General features: G+C 46.4%; 1 protein-coding gene across 2 annotated transcripts in view; it reads right to left on the bottom strand.

Annotated features, from left to right (window-relative positions):
- The window catches only part of CYB5R4 (cytochrome b5 reductase 4), a 1,195,924-nt gene that overhangs the window by 792,610 nt on the left and 376,026 nt on the right, over positions 1-27,288 (bottom strand). For both annotated transcript variants that reach the window (XM_078648153.1, XM_078648152.1), the window contains exon 5: positions 9,108-9,149. In XM_078648153.1, the coding sequence (XP_078504279.1) occupies positions 9,108-9,149 (42 nt within the window). The remainder of the gene's footprint in view (positions 1-9,107; positions 9,150-27,288) is intronic.

Raw genomic sequence — 27,288 nt, 5'->3', positions numbered from 1 at the left:
CAATGGGTCCCTTCCTTGAGGTGGGTACACCCCCATTTATGCCACACTCCTGCATAAGCCTCACTCTGGTTGGCTGGGTCCCACCATCTTCAAGATGGCGGGGACTGAGAGTTGTGATTTGCCTCCCCTTCCCCACCTGACGGGTGGAGCTGGCAAAGATAGGCACACCTCTCCTCCTATCTTGGGTTTCCCACCAATTCTCCCACCCAAAGTGGGGGTCAGAACTGGTGGGGGCCAGTTGCTGGGAGCAGCAAATGGCTGGGTCAGCTCAGAAAGGTGGCAAGTCTTTGAAGCTTCCCCTTCATGGACCCTGCCCATCCTGGGGGAGAAGGATTGGCACCTCTGCCCAGGATGTGCTTTGTTTCAGGTCCCCGAGAGCAGGAGGCTCCCGACCCAGGGGTCCATAAGCATGTCGGGGGTGGCAGCTGGCGAACAGCCAGTCAGCCAGGACACTAGAGTTTAAAAAAAAAAATGTTTTTATTATTTTATTTTTGTTCACCAAGCAGTAGTTACAACCACATTACTTATTGTTACATTGTAAGACAAGTACAGTTCGCAATACGCATTTGGCTTTTAAGTAGAAACATCTCAGGCCAACGTCAACCCTACAATGGAGTAGACCTCTGGGGTCCGCCAACAGTAACATCATAGCGTCTATCAGCCCCCCAGCTCTATCAGTGTATTAATAAGTCGTCTCCCCTACCCGCTCATCCGAGGGGTCTACAGGTTGATTTAATAGATAGTTCACAAACGGTTGCCAGAAGTCCTTGGTTCTAGAAGCAATTGGCAGGTTCTCCTCGTAGGTATGCAGTGTTTCTTTACAGTATACCATGTCCGACAACCAGTCCTTAAATCTGGGTGGCCGCCTGCTTCCCCTTTTTATGGCTATTCGTCGTTTTGCTAACAATAGCGCCACTGCCAGCAGTTTACGTCGACCATGCTGCCTAACCTTATATACTCCTAATAGACAGTTTGTTGGCGAATTAGGGATTGGTTCAGATAGCATTTGAGACAGCGCAGCCGTGACTGCCTGCCAGTATCCCTCCAGCGCCGGACATGCCCATGCTGTATGCAGGAAATCTGCCCCCGGGGCAGAGCATTTTTTACATTTATCATCGGTTCTAAGCCCATATCTACACAGTTTCGCTGGAGTATAGTATGTCTGGTGTAGATATCTGAAGTGTATAATGCGGAGATTGCAATTTGGTGTAAGTAGGTGCAATTGCGCGCAGCTGTAATTCCAGTCGTCCTCTGATATTTCGGTTCCTGTTGTCTCTGCCCATCTAGCCCTGGCCTTGTCACAATCAATGTTCTGCTCGCTCTGTGACGTAGTATATAGTGTAGTGACCAGCGCCACTCATGTCGGTGCGGTGAGCAGCTTTTGGAGAGCCAGCAGTGCAACGGGCTCTGCCGGGAACTCACTGTAGAGGTCTCTCATAGCCGCTTGTAGCCTGTGATAAGCAAAGAGTTTGAGCGTTGTCTGATGAGCGCAAAGGGCGGGATCGTTGCTCGATATGAATGTGTGGTGTGGGAAGAGGCTGCCTAGTATTGTTAGTTCCATATCTCCCAGGGTGTCCCTCATTTTCTGTTCCAGTGTAACTGATAGTCTAGGGTGATGTGCCAAAGGGAGCGCTGGCGTGTAAACCGGCAGTTTCTGTGCTCTCGAGGCTAGTGTATGCCATGCTCTAGAGGTGCACCTGACAGGGTGTATAATGTCGTTGGGGTAATACCCTATCGGGTCAGAAATGTATTGAGTCAGCTTGTGTGGGAGTACACTGTCAGTTTCCACTGAGTGGGATGTGTGAATGTGGCTGGGTCCAGTAATGTGCGTGTTGCGCTTGCGCGCAGTAATAGTACAGCTGTAGGTCAGGTGCTGCAAAGCCTCCCTGGTGATAAGGCTGAGTGAGAATCCGCCAGCTCACCCTTGGCTGCTTACCAGCCCATGTAAGTCTCTGCTGTGCAGCGCGTAATCTATGGAAAAATGCCTGCGTGAGCCATATCGGTATGTTCCAGAATAGATAGAGGAGGCGGGGTAGCAGCACCATTTTTTGAAGTGCTATTCGGTCCGCCATGGACAGGGGCAGCTTGATCCAGCGTTCAATCTGGTCCTCCAATTTTCTCACCACCACTCCATAATTCTCCTTAATGACCGTCTCAGGGTCTCGATGAATCCAGATCCCCAGGTATTTCACCGGGTCTGCGCTCCACTGCAAGGGATAGTCCATGTGGGGTTCACTACAGATTTACTCCAGTTGATACTCAGGCCAGAATATCGTTCAAATTTGACATATTCCCTGATTAGTGGATTTAGGTTTGTGTCCGGGTGTCTAACGTATAGGACCATATCGTCCGCATAGAGCGATATGCTCACAGGTCTCAGGCTGAACTGGAGTGCCGTTTCTGGGTGGTTCTGCCTAATCTTACAAGCGAGAGGCTCTAGTATGATCGCAAAGAGGATGGGCGATAGGGGGCACCCCTGCCTCGTCCCTCGACTGACCTCAAATGTCTGCGAGGTATGGCCATTGATCCTTACTCTGGCTTTGGGTTCCACATAAAGGAGGGCTACCCATTTGAGAAACACCCTCGGGAAACCCATCCTGGTCAGCACAGCCCTCATGAAGTCCCACTCAACCGAGTCGAAGGCCTTCGCTGCATCAAGCAGCGCGGCCACCGCTGGCAACTCGGGGTTCAAGCTATGGTACATAGCGAAGATAGTGCGTATATTTTGGGATGTGGAGCGTGTGGGTATGAATCCCGTCTGGTCTGGGAGGATTAGCATCTTTAGCAGTGGCTGCAGTCTGGTGGCGAGTATTTTCGCTAGTATTTTGATGTCTGTGTTGATGAGGGAGAGGGGGCGGTACGATTCACACAGGGTTGGGTCTCTGCCTGGCTTCGATAACGCTATTATGAGTGCCTCGCTTAGGGTCGGTGGGAGAGCTCCTTCCTCATATGCCTCTTCCAACATCTGAGCTAGTTGTGGGATCAGCAGATCTTTGTATTCTTTATAGAATTCCCCGGGTAAACCGTCCAGTCCCAGTGCTTTATTATTAGGTAAGGAGTCTATTGCCTCCTGGAATCCCTCTTTCGTGATGTGATGACCTAGGTATTCCCTATGAGTATCCGATAACCAAGCCAGGCTGACAACGTCTAGGTAGGCATGTATGTCTGGTGTGGTATGCGCCGTTTTAGTAGTGTATAGTGTGGAATAGAACATTCGAAATTGCTCCAAGATTGAGGGGGTATTGTGTAGTGTGGAGCCCTGTTCGCTGGTAATATGGGTTATTAGTGAATTATTCAGGGCTGGCTTAATTTTTTGTGACAGCGCTCTGCCCGGCCGCCCCCCCTCCCCATATACCCTAGCTCTATACTGCTTGGAGAGGTATTTTGTCTCTGTGTCTGCATATTCATTGTATGTATCCAGCTTATTTCGGATTTCGGCTAATAGAGGGGTGTGTAATGTGGAAGCATATTCTAACTCTAGTGCCCGTATGTCTCTCTCCACCATCTGTAACTGCTGTCTGATGTCTTTTAGTATCCCGGCGTGCTTTCCTATGCAGTGTCCTCTTATGGTTACATTAAACGCCTCCCACAGTGTTCTGTAGCTGTCTACTGAGCCCTCGTTGGTTTGGAAGAATGTTTCTATAGCCTGTCTCAGGTCCTCCCGGAACGGCTGGTCCTTCAGAGCAGACGGCTTGAGCCGCCAAGTGAATTGCCTTGGGGTGTGAGTCGGTATGTCCATCACCAACTTCACTGGCGAGTGATCGGATAGGGTTTTTGGTAAGTGTTCCACCTGATTTACCCAGGTGCTGGCAGCCTGGGTGATCAGCCAGTAATCTATCCTGGACCAGGTAGAGTGGGCTATCGAGGTGCATGTGCCTTCCCTTTTCCCGGGTGTCGCAATCGCCATACATCAAGCATGGACCACTCCTGCATGCCCTCAAGGAGAGAGCGCGCGGCACGCCTACCGTGGCTGTCAGAACCAGTAGCTCTATCCATCTTCGGATCTAAACAGGTGTTGAAGTCCCCACCCCACACAACCTCCATAGGGTTTGTTTTGCGGAGTTTAGCCCATATGTCATCATAAAACGTTGGGTCATCTGTGTTGGGGCCATAGGTTGTAATGATCGTAAGATCCGTACCCCCGAAGTCTCCCCTGAGTAGTATGTATCACCCTTGATCGTCTGTGGCCGTGTGATGTAGTGTAAACGGCACATTGCGTTTCACCAATATCAGGACACCCCTGGCATAATTGGAATAGGAGGACGCCACCCGGTGTTGTGCCCATCTGTTCCCTATTCCAGTGTCTTTCCAAGGTGCTGTGTGAGTCTCTTGGAGGCATGCAATGTCTATCTTATGTCTGTCCAAGTATGCAAGTACATTTCTGATCTTGCGCGGGTCCTGTAGGCCTCGTACATTCCATGACAAAAGTGTTAACGTCCTAGTTTGACTTGTTTCGGCCATTCTGCTTAGTCCAATCATGGCGGGTGGATCGTGCGTCTAGGGCAGATCTCATTGCCGCGTGGCTATGCGAACTGAAACTAGTGGAGTCACTTACTGCTAGGTGATGTTTAACTATGTCCCCCAATACCCGCCCCCAGCCACTTTGTCGCAACCCCCTGGACAAAGACAACTCCCTCCCGTCCCCTTCCTCTCCCGGAACCAAAAAAACAACAATTGTGGTGCTCACAAGTGGCGGTAACTGCCTGGCCGTGGCCTACCCCCCTCTAGAAACGCTAGATAGGGAGGCCCAACTGATATAAATGAACTTACACTGCGGCTATTAACCCTGCCCCCCATGTCAGCCTCAGCCCAGTCTATCATGAACAAGTCTCACACATAATGAACCCGAGTCAGTGCATAGAATCCAACATTCCCTTGGAACATATAGCGCTGAGCGTTCTGCAAGCCACTTATCTGGTCTTCTCGATGTCAGGTTCAGAGTCTCATGCACGCCAGCGGAGCCACTCGCCGCTGGATGCACAGTGCATTGCGTGGCACGCGGGGAGGCGTATGCACCCGACACTTATGTTGTAGGTTTGATGACGATTACCCTGGACGATGTCGAAGTGAGTCAGGTGCAGTCGCCGCCCCCCCCGCAGAGTAGTCCTCTCATACTAGACACGCTACTCGACATCCGACATGGGGTCTGGTTCTTGTTGTCTGTCTCTGGGTGATCTTCTTCGTTCCCCTTTGGGTTTCCGTTGCTGTAGATATTTCGACACAGACTTGGGGTCATTGAAGATCTTTGCGGACCCTTCATCTGTGATCTTCAGCCTTGCTGGGTATAGCATGGCATACGGGATCTGGAGCTCTCGGAGTTTTTTCTTGACTTGCACATATTTTTTCCTCTCTTTTTGGACTGATTGAGTGAAGTCCGGGTAGAGTGCTATGTCCATACCTTCGTGCTGCAGGGGGCCCAGTTTGCGTGCCTTGCGCAAAGCCGCGTCGCGGTCTCTATAGTTCAAGATTTTGGCTATGATAGGGCGTGGTCTGGCGCCCACCGGCGGCTTCGGGGCCAGGGATCTGTGGGCCCTTTCTATCAGGAAGACTTCGGAGAACGTGTCCCTACCCATCAGGGCTATTAAGTGCTTCTCCACATACTGCTCCATTGGTCCTGTATTGGTCGTTACCGCAACGCCCATTATGCGTATGTTGCTCCTTCTGGACCTGGCTTCCAAATCCTCGGCCTTGGCGGACAGTGCGGCCAGCTGTTTTTCCACCCCCGCTTGTTTCGTAGACACTTGGGCGGTCGTGTCCTCCACCTCCGATATTCTGCGCTCGGCCGTGTCAATGCGCTCCGTATGTCTGTCCAGCCTCTCAGACATTCGGTCAACTCTGTGCGTGAGTCTGTCTATTTTGCCGTCGATGTTTGTCAGGGCCGTTTGGATTGTGTGAAACATTGAATGTATGGTGCTGGCTTCCATGTCGCCTGCCGCTGGCGTTGCTTGAGTGGATGACGGCGGGCAATCGCCATTTTGTTCTGGAATTTTCTTCGCTTGATCGAAATTCAGCTTCGGCTGATTCCTATCCGGCTTGCCCATCTTGTGGATTCTCCGCTGCACCCCCGGGTGATGTCTTAAGGGGCACCCCGCCACTAGTGGCTAGATTTCAACTTGGCACGACGTTTATTGGTGCCACGGTAGCCACTCACCCCCTGTCTCCGGTGGCTATTGACGGGTCTTCAGAGGGAGTCCGGGGACGGTCCCGCTGCTCCAAAATATGGTGCCTGGGGGGTGTGCAATCAACTCTCCTTCCCCCAACCCAGGGCCGCATGTAGCGTGATGCACTGTTATGGGGCAGTGTCCGCTCGTGGAGTAACGGGGTGTGCTGGATCTGGCGAGATAGGCCCACTGCCCCCGTGCACCTCGTGGTGGAGTTGGGGGGTGTTCTGCCAATGGCGCAATACAGTCACTGCCAGCAACATAGGATTTCAGCACCCCCGTCCCGCCAGCCGCCCGCGGTCTTTCACTCCGGTAGGTCCGGGGGGGAAAGGTCGCAGCTTGCGATCGCCGCAAAACACCCCGCCTGACGCACCTCAGGGTTGTGGATCTCCATTCGGGACCTCCTCTTGCCCCGAGCTCCGGGCCGATCCGTGCTCCCCGTCTCGTAGCGGTGGGCGGGTCTATGCTTGTCCGGGCGACGTGCTGTACGTGCCGGCCCAGGATCGTACCGAGCGTCGGTGCGCCGCAATGCCGATCTTTGCTGGGCCGCAGGCCGCCAAAGTGCTAGATTGGTGCACAGTTTCTCCCCGAAACTTCTGTCGAGGGGCGCTGAGGCTCTAGGACGCCGTTTTTGTGTTATTTCGGGCGCAGTGGTCACACCGCAAGTGTAGGATCAGGATGAAAACAGTGGGCTCACGGAGGAGCTCACTCAAGACGCGGCCATTTCTCTTCGCGACTAGCTCCGCCCCCCAGGACACTAGAGTTAGGTCAATTTTCAGGGGGCCTCTCTAAGATGCCCTCTGAGTGCATTTTGCATAAATCCCACACTGGTATCAGTGTGGGTTTAATGTGCTGAGAAGTTTGATAACAATTACACAGATTTCGGTAATGCCATTATGGTGCTGTGGAGTTCGTAATGACAAACTTCCAGACCATATACACTTCATGGCTTAACTGCACTTACAATTTCTAAGAATGAACATAGACACTGTAGGCATAGAGGGCTCATGCACCTGTACACTCACCAGTGGTACAGTGCACCCAGCTAGAGGGGTGGCTTATCTATGCCACAGGCAGTAGATTGTAGGCATGGCACACAGGAATGTGTGCCATGTCGACTCTTCACTTTGCTCTGCACCAAAACACCAAGCTGCAATGACAGTGTGTGTGTGTTAGGGTACAGGACCTCTAAGGGTGGCACAATATGTGCTGCTGTCCGTAGAGGCCTTCCCTGGTCACAGTGCCCTTGGCACCCATGGTACCTTTTACAAGGGACTAACATGCTGCCAGAGAGCTGCCAATTGGGTGTGTTACAGTACAGTTTTGGGGTAAGAACATAGGCCCTGGGTACCCGGTTGGCAGGAACCCAGGGCACACTTATTCAAAAAGCATCAACATCAGGCAAAAAGTGTGGGGCAGCAATGCAAAAAGGGGCACTTTCCTCAAAATATTATCCACCAGCTGTGGATTATAGGCAAGTTGTGTGAGGAGTTCGCTGCTAGGGGCCCCCTGCACTTTATTATGGGTCCAGAGACGGCCACAGAGCAAAGCACTGTTCATACGTAGGGTCGAAAGACCAGCCGTCCTAGGCTGCACAGCCGCACTCACCCACCAGGGACAATTGGCTGGCCTGGGGTCTCTCACACTATCTATTCAGGAGGGAGGGTGGGGTCACAACGAACTCCATGAGCACACACCCCCAGTCAGTCCAGCAGGATGCAGCAGCAGCAGGGCGACACAGCTGCCATACAAGGCAATGAGCCGGCAGCAGCCACACAAGGTCATTGTGTCCCGGGGGGTCTGCGCACCAACTACAGTCAGCAGCAGGACCAGTTCGGCCCGGCACTCCCTGTATAACACTCGAGGGGGGGCCACTTCAGGTACAGCTTGATGAGAGCGGCACACGAGGCAGCCACCAGAGGCCCCCAGTTCTAGTCAAGCCTGCACAGCCACCACAGGCATCCAGGGGACCCACCAAGGGTACAGGCCACATCACAACATCTCCCTGCAGCCAGTTGTGGTGGTAAAAGTCATGAGGGAGCCACTGCCATGAAAGGATATTAGACGGATTATGGCATCAGCAGACATAGCTTCTACAAAGCGGCCATTTGTAGCACAGTTGGCTCCGCCCCCTGCATGTTGTGTCTTTGTGCAGTAGCTGCTCCTGGAGGGAGTACTGCGGACGGGGGGGTGGGGGGGGGCAGGGTGGTGGGTAGTAAACTCCGGCATACAGCCGAACGGAGGTAAGTACAGAAATAAATAAATAAAACTAATTACATTGTGCGCGCTGCATCGCTATTTGGCGTTGCAGCGTGTGCAATGTTAATTGTTTTATTTATTTATTTATGTACTTACATCCGTTCGGCTGTATGCCAGAGTTTACTACCCCCCAGCCTGCCCCTCCCCAGCCCACCCCGCCCCACCGCCCCGCAGCACTCCATCTAGGAGCCGCTACTGTCTTTGTGTGCAAGAAAAAGATAAGGGCAAGACCTGCTGGACTTGCCAGTGATTGTTCATGCTGACTTGATAGAATATCCTTTTATCACCTTGCTCTAAGCGCCGGTCCTCTAACCAACGAAATTGCGCAATACAATCTGCATTTAATGGGCCCTTGCAAAATATGAATGAGGTCCCGCAAAGAACAAATATTACTTTTGAAGTGTAATGCATTCTCGATGCGATAGGGTGAAAAGCGACAGGATTACTCTGTTCATGAACATTTAAAGGGTTGCACAATGATTGTAAAGCTTGGGAAGCTTGTGGCATCATTTATTTCATATGTCACTTCTGAGATTGGATAAGGGCAAGATCTTATGTCCACTGACAACTTTACCGTCTGCCCATTGACCTTAATAAAAATCAAACAGTTTACAGTTGTTACCATAAAGTATGTCACTGGTTGTGGGATTAATTTTTAAATGACCTTTGCATCAACATTAAATTTACCGTTCATGGGCTTCTTATCTTTAGAGGTTCTTGAGTTGAATTCTGCCAGAGAAAGAAATAATCCATGATTATTGCATATAGCAAACAAGAATTGTTAATGCAATAGCTCTGACTTACATATTTGCCTCTTCAGTCATTAGTGAACTTACACACAGAATAAGTCACAATACATTCAATCTGTACTTGTGCATTTACTCAATCACCCATTTAACAAGCCACAATTTAAAAACAAACAAAAGCATTTGCAAGAATAAAATTGGCAGCAGTGGGTATAGTTATCCACACATGCCCTCTAGTATCCAGGCTGTGGTAAAGGATGCATGAAATAAAATAGTGAAACCATATGTTTATCATGGTGCTTCATCAGACAATACCCTTGCTACAAAGAGAATGCAACAAGAGTGTGCTGGGTTACCACATTCAATAAAAGTAGAAAATGGGCTGGAGCACACCAAAGAGGTAAGAATCCAAATTAGTGGTATAGGTATGTGATCAACAGTTCACAAATGGAATAAGTCAAGGCACAATTTATTCCAGTCTTCAAAAGATCATATTTCCAGTTCTACTAATGTCCATTTCTGACGTAGAGACATATATAATGATGTCTTTATGAAGACAGAACCAGCAATATCATGAAACACAACCAGAAGTTAATACAGTAGTTGTTGAAGACTTTTTTTAGAAGCAATGTAGCCGACACGTGTTTCATCTCAGACTTTTTCAAAGTGCGAACAACTGTGTACCTCTGATAAAGTAAACTAATAGACTCTGTGGTTGTCTTATTCCAAGAGGCACTTGTAAGTTGTGTCATGTGATTTTTTTAATTCTGTCTTCATAAGGACTTCATTATATAAGTGCCTACATCAGTAACAATTCCAAAATATAAGTTCAGTAAACACCGCACTGGAAAGCAATTTTGGAATGGCATTATACATTGTGTATCATTGTAGTACCAAACCTAGATGGCCACCATCTTGGAATGGTAAAGCAATGATTCACTACGGACACTGCTGTTGGCAGCTCATTTTAGAAACAACCTTCACTGGTGTAACCCTAATGACTCCACTGTATCTTGCCTTAAATCATTCTTAAATGATCAAGATCTGACTCCAACCAACTCATATTAAAGGAGAAACTCTAGATCATCATCTCTAAAGGGCAGACCATCACTCTAGATTCCATTACCCCTTGTGGTTGGTCCGACCACCATAGCATCCTCTTTTACATTACCAGTGAGGTGTTGATGAGGAAGGCTCAACCATTCAAATCAAAGATATGGAAAAGAGACCTCAGATCAATAAACTCTAACAATGTAGCTGCCCAATGTAAATCTGCCCTCTCCGACCAAGCTAACTTGGTCGAGGTGCAATCACTCACCGGCGCCTACAATTCGACAATCACCAACATCATGGATGGCATTGCTCCAATCCAACATAAAAATGCCTAAACAAAAATATCCAAACATGGAATAATGCCAAATTAAACACAGAACCACGCAACCTTAGGGCAGTTGAACGTTCCTGGCATTCCAATCCCTCCTCGGACCAACTAAAACTCCTCAGAGATGTCAAGAGCCTCTACAACAAACAAATCAAGAGTGCCAAGGCTGACTACTTCAGACACCAACTGGATCAAGCGGCAAACCGCCCTTAGAAACTGTTCAAATTGGTCAAACAGCAATCAGTCGTTGGTCCAAACCACTCTGGACCTGTTGGCAGCCCACCCTCATGCGACAAACTTGCCACTTTCTTCTAGGAGAAATCAAGATTCATCTCTGCTGACCTCGCCTCTAAGAAGACTCTATTGCCTTCCCCGAGTGCCGCCTCCCCCTTGACCCCTTTCAAATTTGCAAATTGACCACCAAGAACACCAAGAACAATGCGTCATGGGGCACCTTTACCCCATTTAGTGAAAATGGCATCCACAAGATTCTTCAGAATATTAACCCTTCCAACCATTTCAGTGACCCGTTGCCCCCGGCCATCTTCAAAGAAATCAAGAATGCTCTCATCCCCACCTGGACAAGGATTGTAAATGCTTCTCTTTCACAAGGCACGATCCCCAATTGCCTAAAAGCAGCTCAGGTATCACCTATTCTAAAAAAAACTAACTCTGACAAATCTGATCTCAATAATATCCGCCCCACTTCCAACAAACCCACCCTAGCGAAACATCTAGAAAAATGTGTATAATCTCAACTTTGTGCTCACATAGAGAATTATCAACTTCTAGACCAGCATCAATCTGGCTTTAGGAAGGGGCACAGCACTGAATCGGCTCTCAATCACGTTATGGATGCCATTTTAAAAATGCTTGACAAAAACGAATCCTGCCTCCTGATTCTCCATGACCTTTCCACCGCATTTGACACGGCTAATCATGACAACCTCCTATCCATCCCGCAAAATAGAATGGGTTTTGCTGATCAGGTGCTACAATGATTCTCGTCTTTCCTACATCACAGATCACAAAGAGTTAAGGCAATCCACTATCTCTCTACCAGCCCTCTCCTGTACTCATGGGGCTCCACCAAGGGTCCGCTCTAGCTCCTATCCTCTTCAACCTTTTCCTGGAACCTCTCGCTAACTCATTAAACTCCATGAACATTCTCTTCCACATGTATGCGGACGACACGCAACTCTATTTGAAAATCTCATCCCTGGAAAACATAATCTCTCTCAACACTACCCTAACGTCTACTCAAAATTGGTTAACGGAGGACCATCTCCTGCTTAACTGAATTCCTGATCATCTCCCCTCTGAACCACATCCCCAAGCTAGACCTTTGGCTGAGTCACCTTACTGCTTTCAGTTGCACTCCTCTCATCATAGACTCAGCCAAATCTCTCGGAGTCACCATGGACAAGCACCTAAATATGAAAAATCACATCAGCAATGTATGTAGGGGAGCAAACCACTTGTTGAGGTCACTCTGAAATATCAAACCTTTCCTTCCACTAAATGATTTCAAGCAGGTGGTCCAAGCGCTTGTCTTGCCGAGGCTAGACTACAGCAGTGCTACCCTCTGTGGCCGTCCCAAATACACCCTGGCTCCACTAAGGTCATCACTGAACGCAGCGGCTACAATGGTCACAGGTACCAAACGATACGAACATATATCCCAGTCCTAAAATCTCTCAAATGGCTGCCCTACGAAGCACAAATTAAGTTAAAGATTGACGTTCTGGCGCACAAAACCCTTCACTTCAATACTCCCAGGTACTTTGCGCAAAAACTTGAACTATCCCGTGGTTTAAGAGCCTCTAGAAGCGCCACTACCTTCCTCTTGAAACCACTCATCCTGAACAAAAAAATAACTTGTCATCGAGCTTTCTCCGGCGCTGCCCCAAAGATATGGAACTCTCTTCCACCGGAAGTACACAGAATCTCTTCAACGAAGGCTTTCAAATTTGAAGCTAAACGATTCCTAATGAACAAATACTTACCCTAAGAGGGATAGGCTCACTTGCTCGTTGACATCGTTCCCACTATCATGGTACCTCCATTTGTAACGGCTCTTCTTTAATGCACACTGTGAATCCCCTTGTTGCCTGTGTACACCTGCTTATTGTATTACCCTCCTGGGTGCAATTATCCCACATTGTGCGACCATTCCAGTTGTTTTCTCTCTCTCTCTCTCTCTCTCTCTCTCTACAGGATGTTGATATTGCATTTATGTTCTTCCTCCCATCCTATTGTAAAGCGCTCTGATATCCTTCGGGATCTTGTTTGCGCTATATAACACTTTATAAATAATATATACGAATTTACCCTGTGGGATGTGGCACACTACAGATGAAATGAATAGCAAGCAGACAGCTAGCAGTATCTGGGTATTTGCAAGACACTCCATAAATTACAATATCTGAGTGAATAATGGGCCAGGAAAGAAGGCTGTCAGTAGTAGCCATAGTTGTAGCCAGAGTGGAGTCACTGCGATGTAAGCTGGTCGTGATCTTGTTTGCGCTATATAAAAAAATAAATACATAAATAATAGCGTATGAGTTGGGCGCATGAACAGCCAGGAGCTGAGGAAAACAGAATCCAAAGCTGAGATCCACTTCTGAGCTTCACTTGCATGCATCTGTGTGTGCGTATGCGTGTGTGCACATATATGTGTCTTTCTGCCGGCATATGTGTTTGGCATTATGTTTATCCTTGATAAACAGTGTTACTCCCTGGAAGGTACTATGAGTAAAGGCAAGGGCCACCAGAAAATGTATATTGCTTTTCATCATAATGGGTTAAACTCTGCTACAATTGTGTCCATTCCTGGAATAGTAGTTGCCCTGGAATAATAATTGTTAGCTGTAATGTATTATGGGCCTTCTTGGTGTAGGTGTGCATACTGGCAGAAAGCGCTGCCATTTTGTGAGCATGAATGACTGTATTTTGGCCACCAATGTCATAATAATGGCTATGAGATGTGTTTTTTTGAGCATCATGGCCATTCTATTGCCCAGTCTTTATTACTGCCATTTTTATGAGCATAGTTAGATTTATCTTGGGCATTTGAAGCAGCTTCTGTCCATGTGAAGCATTTGCACATATGCATACTTGATGAAGATGACAAGTTGAGTTTTTTGGGACCGCATATTTCCTAGAAATTTAAACTGGTATTTTGAAGGCAAAAATGTGGTTTCTTTTTGGAAAATTGAGTTTGTTCACCCAAAATGGAAGAGGTATTTGAATGAAAAACATTTATTTTAAGAAACTAATATGCTGATAAAGACAAAATGGTTGAATTTACAAAAGTGAAAGTTAAATTGTAATTAATGTTGGGTTGGAGAGACATATTACTGTGTTTATGTCCTTTTTGCGGCAGGGCGTGTGGTGCTCCGGGTGTTATTTCATTGGTCATGTGGAGGCATTGCATATTGATAACGCTTCTCCTGACATTTCGGCTGTTAATCCCGCATGAAATGTTAGGGTGGTTACTAGTGTATTTTTAACAGATGTGATCAACAAGGTACAGAAATAACATGTATTAGTAGCTCTGGATGATTTTCCTTGAGCAGAGAAAGCTCTCATTGTTGAAAAGGTTGGAGACCCCTGAAAGCCTTTGCATTGAGTCAAAAGTAATCAGTGTTGTAAAATACCTTGTGCATTGGGTGTCTTGGAGTGCATTCAGTAGGCGTTCGCCTGGAATTTAAAAAGAGATGAACCTTCTGCAGACCTATTACATTTCCAACTGTGAATTTTTGAATAGTCTGCAGAGCTGACAATGTCGTTCTGGTGCAGCTAAAATTTAGATTACAATAGTCAAATGGAGATAGACTACATGCAGAGATGATTCTGGAATAAAATGACTTGGGCATAAACAGTACAGATTTTCCCAACAAGGACAAGGGGTGAGAACACGAGGATGACACTGCACATATCCGTGCCTTAGTGAAAATAATCTTTATCAAGCATTAGCCTTAGCTACGGGCACAGAATATGTACCCAACTGAAACAACCAGATGGAATCAAGGTAACGGTTCCATTTGTTTCCAGATGAGCAGCAATTCAAACGTTCGCAGTTTTAAGAAATAACTGCTGGTCCACCCTCGGATGACAGGAAGACCATCAACCAGATTAGATGTGGGGATGTTAAGATTGTTGCCCACAGTCAGCTGTGTACCTCCTGCATATATCAGAGTGGAACATCTATGCAAACTGTGCGCATTACAGAATAAGGGCACATCTATGTCCAGTTAGAGTGCTACCTACATAGCACAAGTGAGTTTATATGAGGAGAGAATAACTGGCTTTGAAGGCAGTGGGGTCACTCTAGGTTATTTCAAGTCAAGGTTAAGTCTGATGTCAGGTAATACAAAGCTAAAGCCGATTTGGAAAGAGAACACATCTCAGAAATGTCAGTATAACAAAAAGTAATGTCAGGAAGGACTATTACTAATTAACTGCAGTCAGATAGCTCAGGCGAGAAATTTCAGGGTAGGTAAAAGTCTCTTGTAGTAATGGCATGTTCCTTTAATTAGAATGTTATATGTGTAATAGGAATGTTTGGGTGCTGGGCAACAGGAACTGGTGCAGCTTGGGGCATTCTTGATGTATCTTTACTGGAGCTGCATGTTTTATTTCACCTGTAGAATTAAAGTTCTACTTATACCTTTCAACTACTTTCACTGCTTCTGTTTATATTGGGTTTGGAGATACTACAATTTTGGCGACATGGATGGTTTTTAAAAAAAAAAAATAAAAGAAGAAGAGAACCGGTTGGAAAGTACAGAAGCACCTAAGAAAACGGAGGTTTGAATTTGTCCAGGAAAGCCAGCTGTGATTTCGATTCCCAGACTTTGTCCAGGAAAGCCAGCTGTGATTTCGATTTTCACTGGGAAAGGAAATTTCGTCTGGGGACCGGAGAGCGACGCTGATTTCGACGTTTCTCTGGGAAAAGGAGTGTGTTTTACTCCTTTAATATGCCACAATTTTTCAACACAAAGAGGAAGTTGGTGTTGTCCTTTGCCGAGGGATTGCCGATTTAATCGCTGTTTGGATTATGTTATTTTTTGCCAAGCGATTACGTGGTGTTTAATTTCAAATTACAAATTTACCAACGGTTGGCAACGGAGCATTCTCACGAGGCAGTGCAGCACACTCATGATTCTTCTCTGGAGCGTTGGAGTGTTCTTGTCATCGGGGGGAGCAGCGTGTCCATAATTCCTCTTTGGTGAACTTCTACACGTCATCGTGGAAGGAGCGTTGCATTTTGGGTAGCGTCATCACGTCTTCACGCTGCTGGTCACGCTCGGCGGCCATCTTCTTTGTTGATTGTTTCCATAGTAACCTCGTAGGAACAAGCTGAGAAGCATTTTCTTCGTTTTTCTTTCATGACGTTGAAGTCACGACTTTGAACCTTGCAGTAAACGGAGCTTTGTTCGGCATTCGAGGCTATTGAAGTTAAAAAAAGAAAAGAGCTGGGAGGATTTTGTTTGGAGTAAAGCGACATTGAAAGCATTTGGAGAAGAATCGTTTTACTTTGTTGCTGATGACGCGCACACTGTGTGTCAGTGGTATTTACGTTCATGCCTGTAAATTGCTGTGATTTTTTTTCACGAAGTGTATTTTGATTGTCAAATCATACATACAGTAGAGATTTCTTGGAGTATGCATGCAGCAGAGGTTTCATGAGGTTTTGAAGGTTCTTGAGGGGTTGGTTATTTACTAATTCATCATTCACGGGGTGGTTATTTGAGTGTCTTAATTTCATGAGATGTTTTAATTTCTAGAGGTATTAGTTATTTACTAACTTTTCATTCACGAAGTGGTTATATTTGCTGGTTCATCATTCACGAAGTGGTTGTATTCATTAACTTATCTTTCACGTAATGGTTAGTTAAGTGTTTGATTTGAATGTGTTTTTAATCTTTTCTGAATTTTTGAGTATGTCTGTGGTAGCCGGGAGTTCAGGTACTGGGGAAAAGGGTTCGTTGGGGGTACCTTTAACTTCAAATTTACAAATCAAATCCCCCAAAGAATTTCTAGCTATTCCTGGAGAACCGTTGATTGCTTGGTTGGATTGGAAGGCTTATTTTTCGAACTATATAGCGAATTTAGAGGACGTAAATGGTACGTTCTCGCCGGAAAGAAAGAAGAGGATGTTGTTATATTCGCTTGGTCCGGAGGGTTTGCGTATTTTTCAGGATATGCACTCACACAAAAGTGTGGAAGGTAATTCTGATGTTTTGGAATGTGCTTTGATGGATTTGGATGATCATTTCTCTCCCTCAGTATCAATTGCTGTGACTAGGCATGCATTTTTCCAAAGGAAGCAAGGGAAAAATGAGACAGTAGAGGAATTTGTTTCGGCTTTGAAAAAGTTGGCAAGGAAATGTGAGTTTGCTCAGTTACATGATGACTTTATTCGTGACCAGGTAGTGATGTATACTAAGAATAAGGTATTACAGGATAAACTATGGGTAGAGGGAGACAAGTGTCTTAAAGAAATAGTGGCTTTGGTTAAAAAGGCAGAACTGTCTGACCGATGTGCAAAAGTCACTTTGTCACAGGATAACAAGGTGGAGGGGGAAGTAGTAGCCAAGGTAGTTGAGAAGAAAGCAGGGTATAAAGATAAATTTGAGGGTGGAAATAGTGATTTTCGTGATAGGAAGGAATGGGAGGGTGGTGAAAGGAAGAAATTTACTGAGGGTAGTGAAAGGGAGAAATTCAGTGATGTGGTGTGTTTTAGGTGTGGAAGTTACTCACATGCCGCTTCTTTTGAGAGGTGCCCTGCTAAACATGCAAAGTGTTTAGAGTGCGGATTGGTGGGTCATTTCTCAAGGGTTTGCAACCGGAAAAATAAGAAATTTTCAAAGAAAAAAGTTAATTATATTCAATATGAAGATAATTCATCTGGTTCTGAGTCTGATGATAATGATATTCAAGTTAACTGTGTTCGGAACATTGAGATTTGATTATTAATAATCAAATGTGGGTGACATGTTTATTGATGATTTGAATTTTTTTCTTTTCCCTGCATTTTGGAAAAGGGGGATGGTTGTGGGTGAGTTCACATGTTCTGTCTGTTCACTTAGGAAGATGCGGAATTTACTAAATTAATTTTAGTGTGTAAATTGTTGGGTTCAGAGTATTATGAATTCATTATAGTTTGTTAATGATTTTTATGTTGTTTTTTTATTTTGTTTTTTTTTGTTTCTTTTGTTAAGAAGGAGGATGTGTAGTAATGGCATGTTCCTTTAATTAGAATGTTATATGTGTAATAGGAATGTTTGGGTGCTGGGCAACAGGAACTGGTGCAGCTTGGGGCATTCTTGATGTATCTTTACTGGAGCTGCATGTTTTATTTCACCTGTAGAATTAAAGTTCTACTTATACCTTTTAACTACTTTCACTGCTTCTGTTTATATTGGGTTTGGAGATACTACATCTCTCTTAAAGGCAGAGGAAGCTGCAAAGTCTTGAGATCCTCTTCACTCAAGGCTTTTATACTGGTGCTGATTGCCGGTTCACTGTGCTCTCGGTTGTGTGCTTCTGGGTGAGCAGAGACTATTTCATGACCAGAGTCGAGGATTATGCTCTTTTCTCTTTAATCTTCCATACTTCAGGCAATACAAAACCTCTTCAAAATGATTTTTTTACACAACACATCACACATGGCATAAACAAAATGCATTAGCCTAAGTACACATCGCAAGAGTGCACATCAGCCATCAAACAGGAGCCATTCCTTCAATTAAAAGGGACTCTCTCTCCTTTCTGGTCCTCTTTCTTCCTGAACCACACTCAGATAAGAGCTGATGTTTCCCTTTCCCCCTGCATATGTTTGAGCTATTTGTTTTGATGATACAATAGAGCTTTATTTTCCCTTGCAGCACTTGCAACTTGCGCATCCAACGAGCTATTTCGTTTAGCTCGATGTTGATTCTTTCAGATCCTTCGGAGTAGCAGCCAACAGGGCCTACGGTGCCGTCCTCTGGCCACTAGAGGGCACTGGAGGCAGTGTATATGTGACAGTCCTTTGCATTGAGCTGAGGAGTGGAAAGCGCCTGGTCTCAGGAGCGATTCTGGTGGGCACTGTGGCCCGGTTTTCACATTAGTGCTTTTTTTTCTGAACCATCATTTGTGAATGGACGGTTGTCGGGAATAAAGATGAATCCCGTTTTCAACGAATCCAGCAGTGATAAATGAGGGAATCTAGCTGGCACTTCAGAAAGGGGGAGATTTACAGTCAGTGTGCCAAATGTTTATCACTGTCATTAGGCGGTAAGTAGCCGCCTGAGTAAAAGAGTTTGTAGAAAAAGAAAAGTAGCTGAAGAATTTGCCTCTGGAAACAACATTATTCAGGCTTCAATTGGCACTGAACACAATGGCAGTATCATTTATTGACACAATGGCAGTATCATTTAATGACACAATGGCAGTATCATTTAATGACACAATGGCAGTATCATTTAATGACACAATGGCAGTATCATTTAATGAAGACTTCAATGAAGAGTTTGGGGAGGAGATTTGTTACCCTGATGTAGACCTTACTGAGGGGACTGTTTCCTTGGCTTAGAAAGTGGTGTCAGACACCCTTCTGGACCTTACTGAGGGGACTGTTTCCTTGGCTTAGAAAGTGGTGTCAGACACCCTTCTGCCCCATGGCATTATTTTTGTTTAAACCAACTTCAGGATTTACAGTCTGACTCTAAAGCCAAAGCTAAGTCCAAGAGGGAAAAAGGATTGTCAGGATACTTTTGAGAAGTGGTTGAATGCATTTTTGAAGAACACTCACCCTGCAAGTTTTTTACCCTCAAAACTTAAGACTGTTGATGATAAAGTCCTTTACATTGATGGGACATGGGGCAGACGCAGGTTCAGATGGTCTACTGTGGAAAAGTCAGCCCATAACACACCTGATGCCCAGGCTGCTGGCGCAGGACGCCTCTTAGTTCCCATCTTGAACGATTACCAAATAAAGAGACGGGCGCTGGAAGCAGGAATACAAGAATAGAGTTTTATTTCTCATGAGGAGAGCCTGTCATTTCGGACACTCGCATAGTGTCTTCAGGAGGTGCTCTAAAAAGTTCTCTGAGGCTTCGTCTTTTATACATTTGTTTATGGCACACAAATATTCCTTATTACAATAAGACGCTTCAAAGTAGGGGAAAGGCATGCTTGGAATCCCAGCTTCAGGCCTATTCCCATATCAGTCGCTCAGATGTCATCCTCCCCTCCTGAATGTAACAAGAGATTGTGACCTCTCAGCTGGACATTCCTACAGGGCACGAGGGCAGGAGGGGATGATCAGGTCAAAGGTTGGTCAGGTGGTAAGGTCGGACACTTCGGTTGGTGTATCACGGGTTTGTTATGCTGGGCAGGGAAAAGGGGGATGTACATCCACGAGGCTTGGTCTTAGGACTTGGGACCGGGTCGATAGGTCAAGTGCAGCCGGGGGGGTTGTCAGCTGAGGGGAAGGGTGTTCTTGGGAGGAAATGGGGGGGTGTGGGTCAAGCAGGAGTGCTACTTTTAGAGCAGGGTCACGCAGAGGGAGAGGGTCTTGTGGTCGATGCATGAGCAGTGCGCGCGGGGAGGGGTGTCGGGGGTTTAGCAAACGGTCAGAGAGGCCATGGTGCCTAAAATAGCTGTCGTGTACATATGTGCATGGGTCTTATGGTGGCGGGATAACACAGTCAGAGTTTCGTAATTATTCGTTCTGCTAACAAGGGGTACAGTGAACACAAATGAACGCCGCTTATGTACACATACATTTGCCATTTTCAACAGTCGCCGCTTTTTACATAAGCAAGTTCAATTTCTGTATAGTCGATACAATAGGCAGAATGCAATACATGTTATTTTACATTTGTTGGGTTCTTCGTACAAGTCTAGAGATCGATATTATACTTTAGTCGGGGTTAATCAAGAAAAACGTTCAGACACATTATAGAATCATGTTCTGGCTTTCTCTCCGCTGACATCAAAATACAGTAGAAAGAGCTCTGATACCTTCGGGTCTTGTCAGTGCTATAAGAGACTTTTGGAAAGCTAAATGCATGAGTGATCGATGAAACATTTTAGAAAGCAATACAAAATGGCTGAGGGAGGAGTTCAAGTTGATACAAGCAATTTGGTCAAGGGGGTGAGTAGAAAGTTCAGGAAGGGGGGTGTTCGTCACAATGTCTTTTTTAACAGAGTCCGTCTTCTTTTGTTGGCGCTGTTGAGCACCAGCGGTGGAGCTATAGGTCCAGCTCGGATTCATCCTTACACGCTGCAGGGTGCGATCAGTCCTCTGCTGTTAGATCACAGTCCTGTTTCTTAACTCATTGTCTTAGGGGTGCCTCATGCTGGGCACCTGCGTGTCTTTCTTTTTCCGTGGCAAAACCTTATTCCATAGTCAAAAGTTTATGCGAAAGGGTGATGTTGTTGAATAATCAAGGGAAGAGAGGGCAGAGTGGGATCAGATCTTTGAGCACATCAAGGGACCAAAAGGAGCAAAGGATAATCGAGCAGGCAGGCCCATCGGTCGGGCTCAAAAAGGACGGGGACTTCAGGCACGAGTGGGGCAGCAAATCGAGGGCTTCAAGGCAGCCCTTTATTCCTTAATCTGCCGAGTTTGAGAGTGGTGCCTCGTCCCGCGTCTCGTTGCTCGGTGGCTCCACCTTTTGTCGCGGTCACACGTGCTTCATGATCTGTGGCCAGGCTGTGCGTCATGTCCAGCTCCTCTCCTCCGGTGATTGTATCTTTGAATGGGTAAAAACAAGTTTTAGAACAACTGGCAGGAGAAGACATTTATACATCTCAATTCCGTCCTCAATCCTAAGTAGGTGGGAGATAAGTTCATCGATCACAGTCAGAAGTCATCATTTATGGAGTATGTAGGAGGGCATTACCATTGAATTCATAAAACCTGTTTGGCGTTCATTCGTGAGTATGTGGAGACAAATTTGACCTTTATACACAGTGCATTACATCAAAACTCAAAATCGAGACCTTATGTAGAGACTCGTCCTTCCCTTTAACCCAAGTATCGACAATCTTACATTTCCCTCCGGGGTCGGCTAACTCTTGTTATCGTCATGAAGAAGGGGGAGGGGGCAGATGTAAAACATGCTTTTCTTGGGGAGTGGCCGTTAATCAAGGTCATCAATTTCGCTTCGGGGGTAGCTGACATGAAGCTGGGTTTGATAGGGGGTAACGGGGACGCTTTGGACAGGGAGCTGGGGTCGATCGGGAGAAGTGGGGCACTCTGGACATCCGCACTTAAGTGCAGAGGGGTGGGACAATCTGGGCATTGGGGATCGCATTTCTAATGAACTGAAAAACAGAAGACCATTGACGTTATAGTCCCCCTATAAAAAGGCCAGATTAGGGGACATCAGTCGTCTGACCTGTCCTTTCTTTCATTACCAACTCGGGTTCTATCGTTTTGCAGAAAGGAGAGGTAGTAATATGGCAAGTCACAATTGTTTTGGTTTCGGTCAATTTTGCTGAACACCTTTGTGTTCGAGGAAACCCAATTATGTTTTATGCCGGAGGGGCACAACGTCACCATACAAGGGAAGAGGGAACAGGGGGCTTTGAAGAGAGAGAGAGAGAGAGAGAGAGAGAGAGAGGGAGAGAGAGGAGAGAGAGAGAGAGAGAGAGAGAGAGAGAGAGAGAGAGAGAGAGAGAGAGAGAGAGAGAGAGAGAGAGAGAGAGGGAGAGAGAGACCGCACTCTAAATGGTCCATTCTGTACACGTATGACATGGAGCGAGATAGAGAGAGGGAGAGAGAGAGAGAGAGACGTGTACAATAATGGGCCATTCAGCGCACACACAACACAGAACAGCAGGGGTTGAGTAATACGGAAACACAGGCAGAGGGATGACGTAGATCCACACATTACGTACATACATACTCAGGTGAGGGAGACAGTACATGTATTATATACAAAAAAAAATCCAAGACAAGACATATAACCGTTATTGGCCATAATGATCTCTTCCTGTATGCTGCGTATTTTTAGCATCCTAAGTTCTTTTTACCCCTTTCTTTCCTTTTATTGTCGGCTGCCTTTACTGGTCTTTGCTGTTTTACACACTTACGCCTTTGGCAATTGGTCATGAACTAACCTGGTTGGGCTAATGCTCACGGTGGTATTTTCGAGTCATTTTAGTAAATGTGTTTCCAGGCTGAGACGACAGTTGGTGTCAGTTGGGAGAACAATAGGGCAGCTCTGAGTTTCCAGTCCATGAGGGTGTGGAAAGGACGCAGTAATTTCTATACACTGATAACATTCCTAGTCCTCCAAGCGGAGTGTACTAGAGTTTTAAACTTCACCTCAGAATATTTTTTAAACCTTTCCCTATTTAGTTAAGTGTAGAGTGCTTAATCATGAGTGCACAATATTTTTGGTTGTATTATTCGGGGTGCGTGGGTACCATAATCGAACGCCTTTTTCCCGTCTCTTCGTCTGTTAGATCACCTTTTTCTTTTTCGTATTTTTAATCGATGTTCCAAAGTGACCTGCAGAAAGAGGGAAAAAGAAGGGGGCGGGGGCAGCATTTAAAAACACATCAGCGCGCATAAACCCGAAAAAGCTTTTACTTACTACATACTCGGTCTATCTCCGCGGAACGCAGTTCTTGCCAACTCGGCATTTAAGCCCAGATGGACCTTTTAGTGTGGGAGAGATGTTTATCGGAAGCCGGTGGATAGCATAGGTCACCCAAGTGTGGTATTACAGACCGTATGTAGGGAGGCCAGGTGGCACTCCTTCGGGGCGACTTAGGGGCATTTTAGCACAATTTTCCTGATATTGGTAGCATATAAAGTATAGACTGAATTCCAGCGTCTTTCTAGCGGTTGCTTTAGGCTGCACAAAAATGTGCAAAGTACATACAACAAAAACCTGGATCATTCATATTTGCAATATTTCTGCGTATTATACTTTTTAACCTTAACTAATCGAGCTGAGCTATTTTACCTGTAATTCAGTTATATCGGAAACAGTGGTCATTTATTCGAAACGTACCAATTTACACGTGACAACTATGTACGTTTTTTCCAAAAATCTTTAATAAAAAATGTCGGTGCATAAATACGGGCCTACAACCCTGTGGGCCGGCCAAAATTGTACATGTGGGGGTACTTATCAGTGCAAAACCTAATGGAGTCGGTGGTCATTGAAAAAGGTGCGACAAGTGCAATAAAATCATATCGAAACTTCAGCATAAGCGAGTATCATAAGTGTTGAAATTCGAACTTTCAACAGTCATGATGCGCCAAACTTAACAACACTTCATTGTCCGAATGTTCAACTAGCACCCATCTCACTTTAATTCATCGTTTTCAAGAACTGTACACATATTTCACGACATCAAGGCTGAGCAATCGGGGTCCAACAAGGGGTTGAAAGTTTCATTTGTACCAGCGCCATTTTGGGTGCGGCCAGGCAGATCCAGGTATAGTCTAAATCTCCACTAACTCGTGGTTGGCCCAGAGCCTCTTTTTGGCAGTCCAAAAGTTCCGTTGAAGGGCAACAGAAAGGGATCGGCAGTATGAACCATCAGTCAAAAAAAAAGGGGGAGGGAGGCAACAATTTTCTACCGGGTCATACTGCGTTTTTCACCGGAACTGTTCCGAACTGTAGTCTGCAGGATTTTAGTCATTCAAATTGAGGCTGGCGTCAGCATGGGAGCGCCGACGTCCTGTGGCTACATTTTCATCGTTCCACGGGCAGTCATGGCAGTCATTCCCCATCGGGGGTATCTGCGGGAGTCGGGGACTCCCGCGGCTCCTCTAGAATCTTCAAGGTCGAGGAGAACTTTTATGGTGGTGGAATCAACAAGCAACCGGGCCATTCCTTCATGCTGGGCCCGCTCTTGCAAGGTCGACCGCCATTTTGAGAGTTCGGCAGCTACCGGCAATCGCGGGGTCAAATGAGCAGACGGGCTCCAACCTACCGGGCGAGGTGTTGCAGCATCGCCACAGTGGACGAACCCTTTGCCGGGTGCGAGGAGCGTTGGGGGTGCAGCTGGGGAGCCTTCACCTGGGGAGGTGGGAGAGGCTCGTTCGCGCCGCCTCTCCCTCCCGGTGCACCCCACGGCGTCTTGCTTGACATTTGTTATGGCCGGACCAGGCGATGAGGACGAGGGGGGGGGTCGGAGGCATGTGCAAGACTTTCCCCCCCCCAGTGTTGTCGCAGCCATTATTGAAGAAGTGGGGACGCATGGCAGGTTTCGGGCCGGGCCTACAGCCGATGGCGGCCGGACGCTTCTTCGCCCTGGCCCCAGGAACGGGTCCCTTGGTTCATCCGGGGGACAGGCCTTGGCGTGTGGCGCCGCCTTCGGGCTATTTGCGTAGTGGTCCTTCCACCCCACCGCCCCTGACGGTTTTTGTAGACTTTAAAACGCCCAAAAACTACTAGAAAGTAGCCCAAAGTAGCCCAATATTGCTACTTTGGGGAAGGAGGGGCTGGAACGGCGTCAGGCAGACAGCGAAATGCATTGTGGGTTTCGTTTGCTGTTGCAGCAATTTGTCATGTAAATAGTTGCTTAAATGTTTTTTTTTTGTTTGTTAAAAAAAATAAAACGTGTTCTCCTGTTACTTCGCTAGAGTGTTATATATTTTTCTATTATTCGCCTAAGTTTTGTCGTTAATTGGGCGGGGTGGGTGGTGGAGCCAAGCTGTCTCAAAGTCATAGCGTTAAGTTCGGCTTTCCTCACCAGTTTCATATTTCCTGAGGGGTTGTTCCCTATGTTTCCATTTCAGCGAGGTTGAAAAGAGATCTCATCAGCGGCCTACTGATTTCACTCTATTCCTTTTCTTTTCCCTAACGATTTTTTAGATATATTTTTCTCTTTTATTTGCTAGCACGATACAGCGGCTAATTCGCATTTTTATATTTGTCCTTTTGTATTAGGGGGTACCCTCCTGGCCGAGCCAGATGACCTACCTCCAATAAATGGTCCGGGTGGAACTGGTTTACCAATCAGTGGGGAGTAGATAGGCATGACAGATTACAACGGGGGACAAAGGTCCGCATTACCTACCCTTCCTTACTTGCAAAGACTAGACAGAACATTTCTATTCCACGTTATTTGCAAACAGAGAATGCCTCAAAAGAACTGTTCCTTGAACAATAAATGTTCAGACAATCAATCAATCAGTGGGGAGAATAAACAGGCATGACGGATTACAACGGGGACAAAAGTCTGCATTACCTACCCTTCACTATCTGCAAAGGGAGACAGAATATTCCTATTCTTCCCCGTTTGCAGACAGCGAATGTCTCAAAGAGCAACAGAGCAACCAATCAATCAGTGGGGAGAAAAATAGGCATGACGGATTACAACGGGGGACAAAAGTCCGCATTACCTATCCTTCACTATTTGCAAAGAGAGAGGAACGTTCCTATTCGTCGCTGTTTGCAAACAGAGAATGCCTCCAAGAGAACCAATACTTCAAGTAGCAACCGAGGCTAAATGAACCAATCAATGAACAATACCAGTATCTAAATACCGTTTCCAATATCAACAATCAATCAATCAATCAGATGGATAAAGCCATCCTACCAATCAGACGTACAGACGTCCTACTTAACCTTACCCGGACCGGATCATGTGGGCAATTCTTCGTCTTCCTTTCTCCAGCGCCTCTTTTCTCTATGTTTTTATCGCAGCATTCTTGTGGGATTCCAGTCAGGACAGTAGGTCACTTGAGAGAGGTCCGTTCAGAATCGGTGAAGTTCATTCAATCGGCAGCCGGACGAGGGCCCTCTCAAGGCAGGTATACTCCAATCATTTAGATGTTCACCCCATCGTCTGGACCTCTCTTACCGGACCTTATGTCGCTGATGGACCCCGCGTTGGGACGCCAATTGTGGAAGAGTCAGCCCATAACACACCTGATGCCCAGGCTGCTGGCGCAGGACGCCTCTTAGTTCCCATCTTGAACGATTACCAAATAAAGAGACGGGCGCTGGAAGCAGGAATACAAGAATAGAGTTTTATTTCTCATGAGGAGAGCCTGTCATTTCGGACACTCGCATAGTGTCTTCAGGAGGTGCTCTAAAAAGTTCTCTGAGGCTTCGTCTTTTATACATTTGTTTATGGCACACAAATATTCCTTATTACAATAAGACGCTTCAAAGTAGGGGAAAGGCATGCTTGGAATCCCAGCTTCAGGCCTATTCCCATATCAGTCGCTCAGATGTCATCCTCCCCTCCTGAATGTAACAAGAGATTGTGACCTCTCAGCTGGACATTCCTACAGGGCACGAGGGCAGGAGGGGATGATCAGGTCAAAGGTTGGTCAGGTGGTAAGGTCGGACACTTCGGTTGGTGTATCACGGGTTTGTTATGCTGGGCAGGGAAAAGGGGGATGTACATCCACGAGGCTTGGTCTTAGGACTTGGGACCGGGTCAATAGGTCAAGTGCAGCCGGGGGGGTTGTCAGCTGAGGGGAAGGGTGTTCTTGGGAGGAAATGGGGGTGTGTGGGTCAAGCAGGAGTGCTACTTTTAGAGCAGGGTCACGCAGAGGGAGAGGGTCTTGTGGTCGATGCATGAGCAGTGCGCGCGGGGAGGAGTGTCGGGGGTTTAGCAAACGGTCAGAGAGGCCATGGTGCCTAAAATAGCTGTCGTGTACATATGTGCATGGGTCTTATGGTGGCGGGATAACACAGTCAGAGTTTCGTAATTATTCGTTCTGCTAACAAGGGGTACAGTGAACACAAATGAACGCCGCTTA

The sequence above is a fragment of the Lissotriton helveticus genome, chromosome 6 (genome assembly GCF_964261635.1).
Source record: "Lissotriton helveticus chromosome 6, aLisHel1.1, whole genome shotgun sequence".
Classification (NCBI taxonomy): domain Eukaryota; kingdom Metazoa; phylum Chordata; class Amphibia; order Caudata; family Salamandridae; genus Lissotriton; species Lissotriton helveticus.
This window is presented reverse-complemented; position numbering and strand designations above follow the sequence as displayed.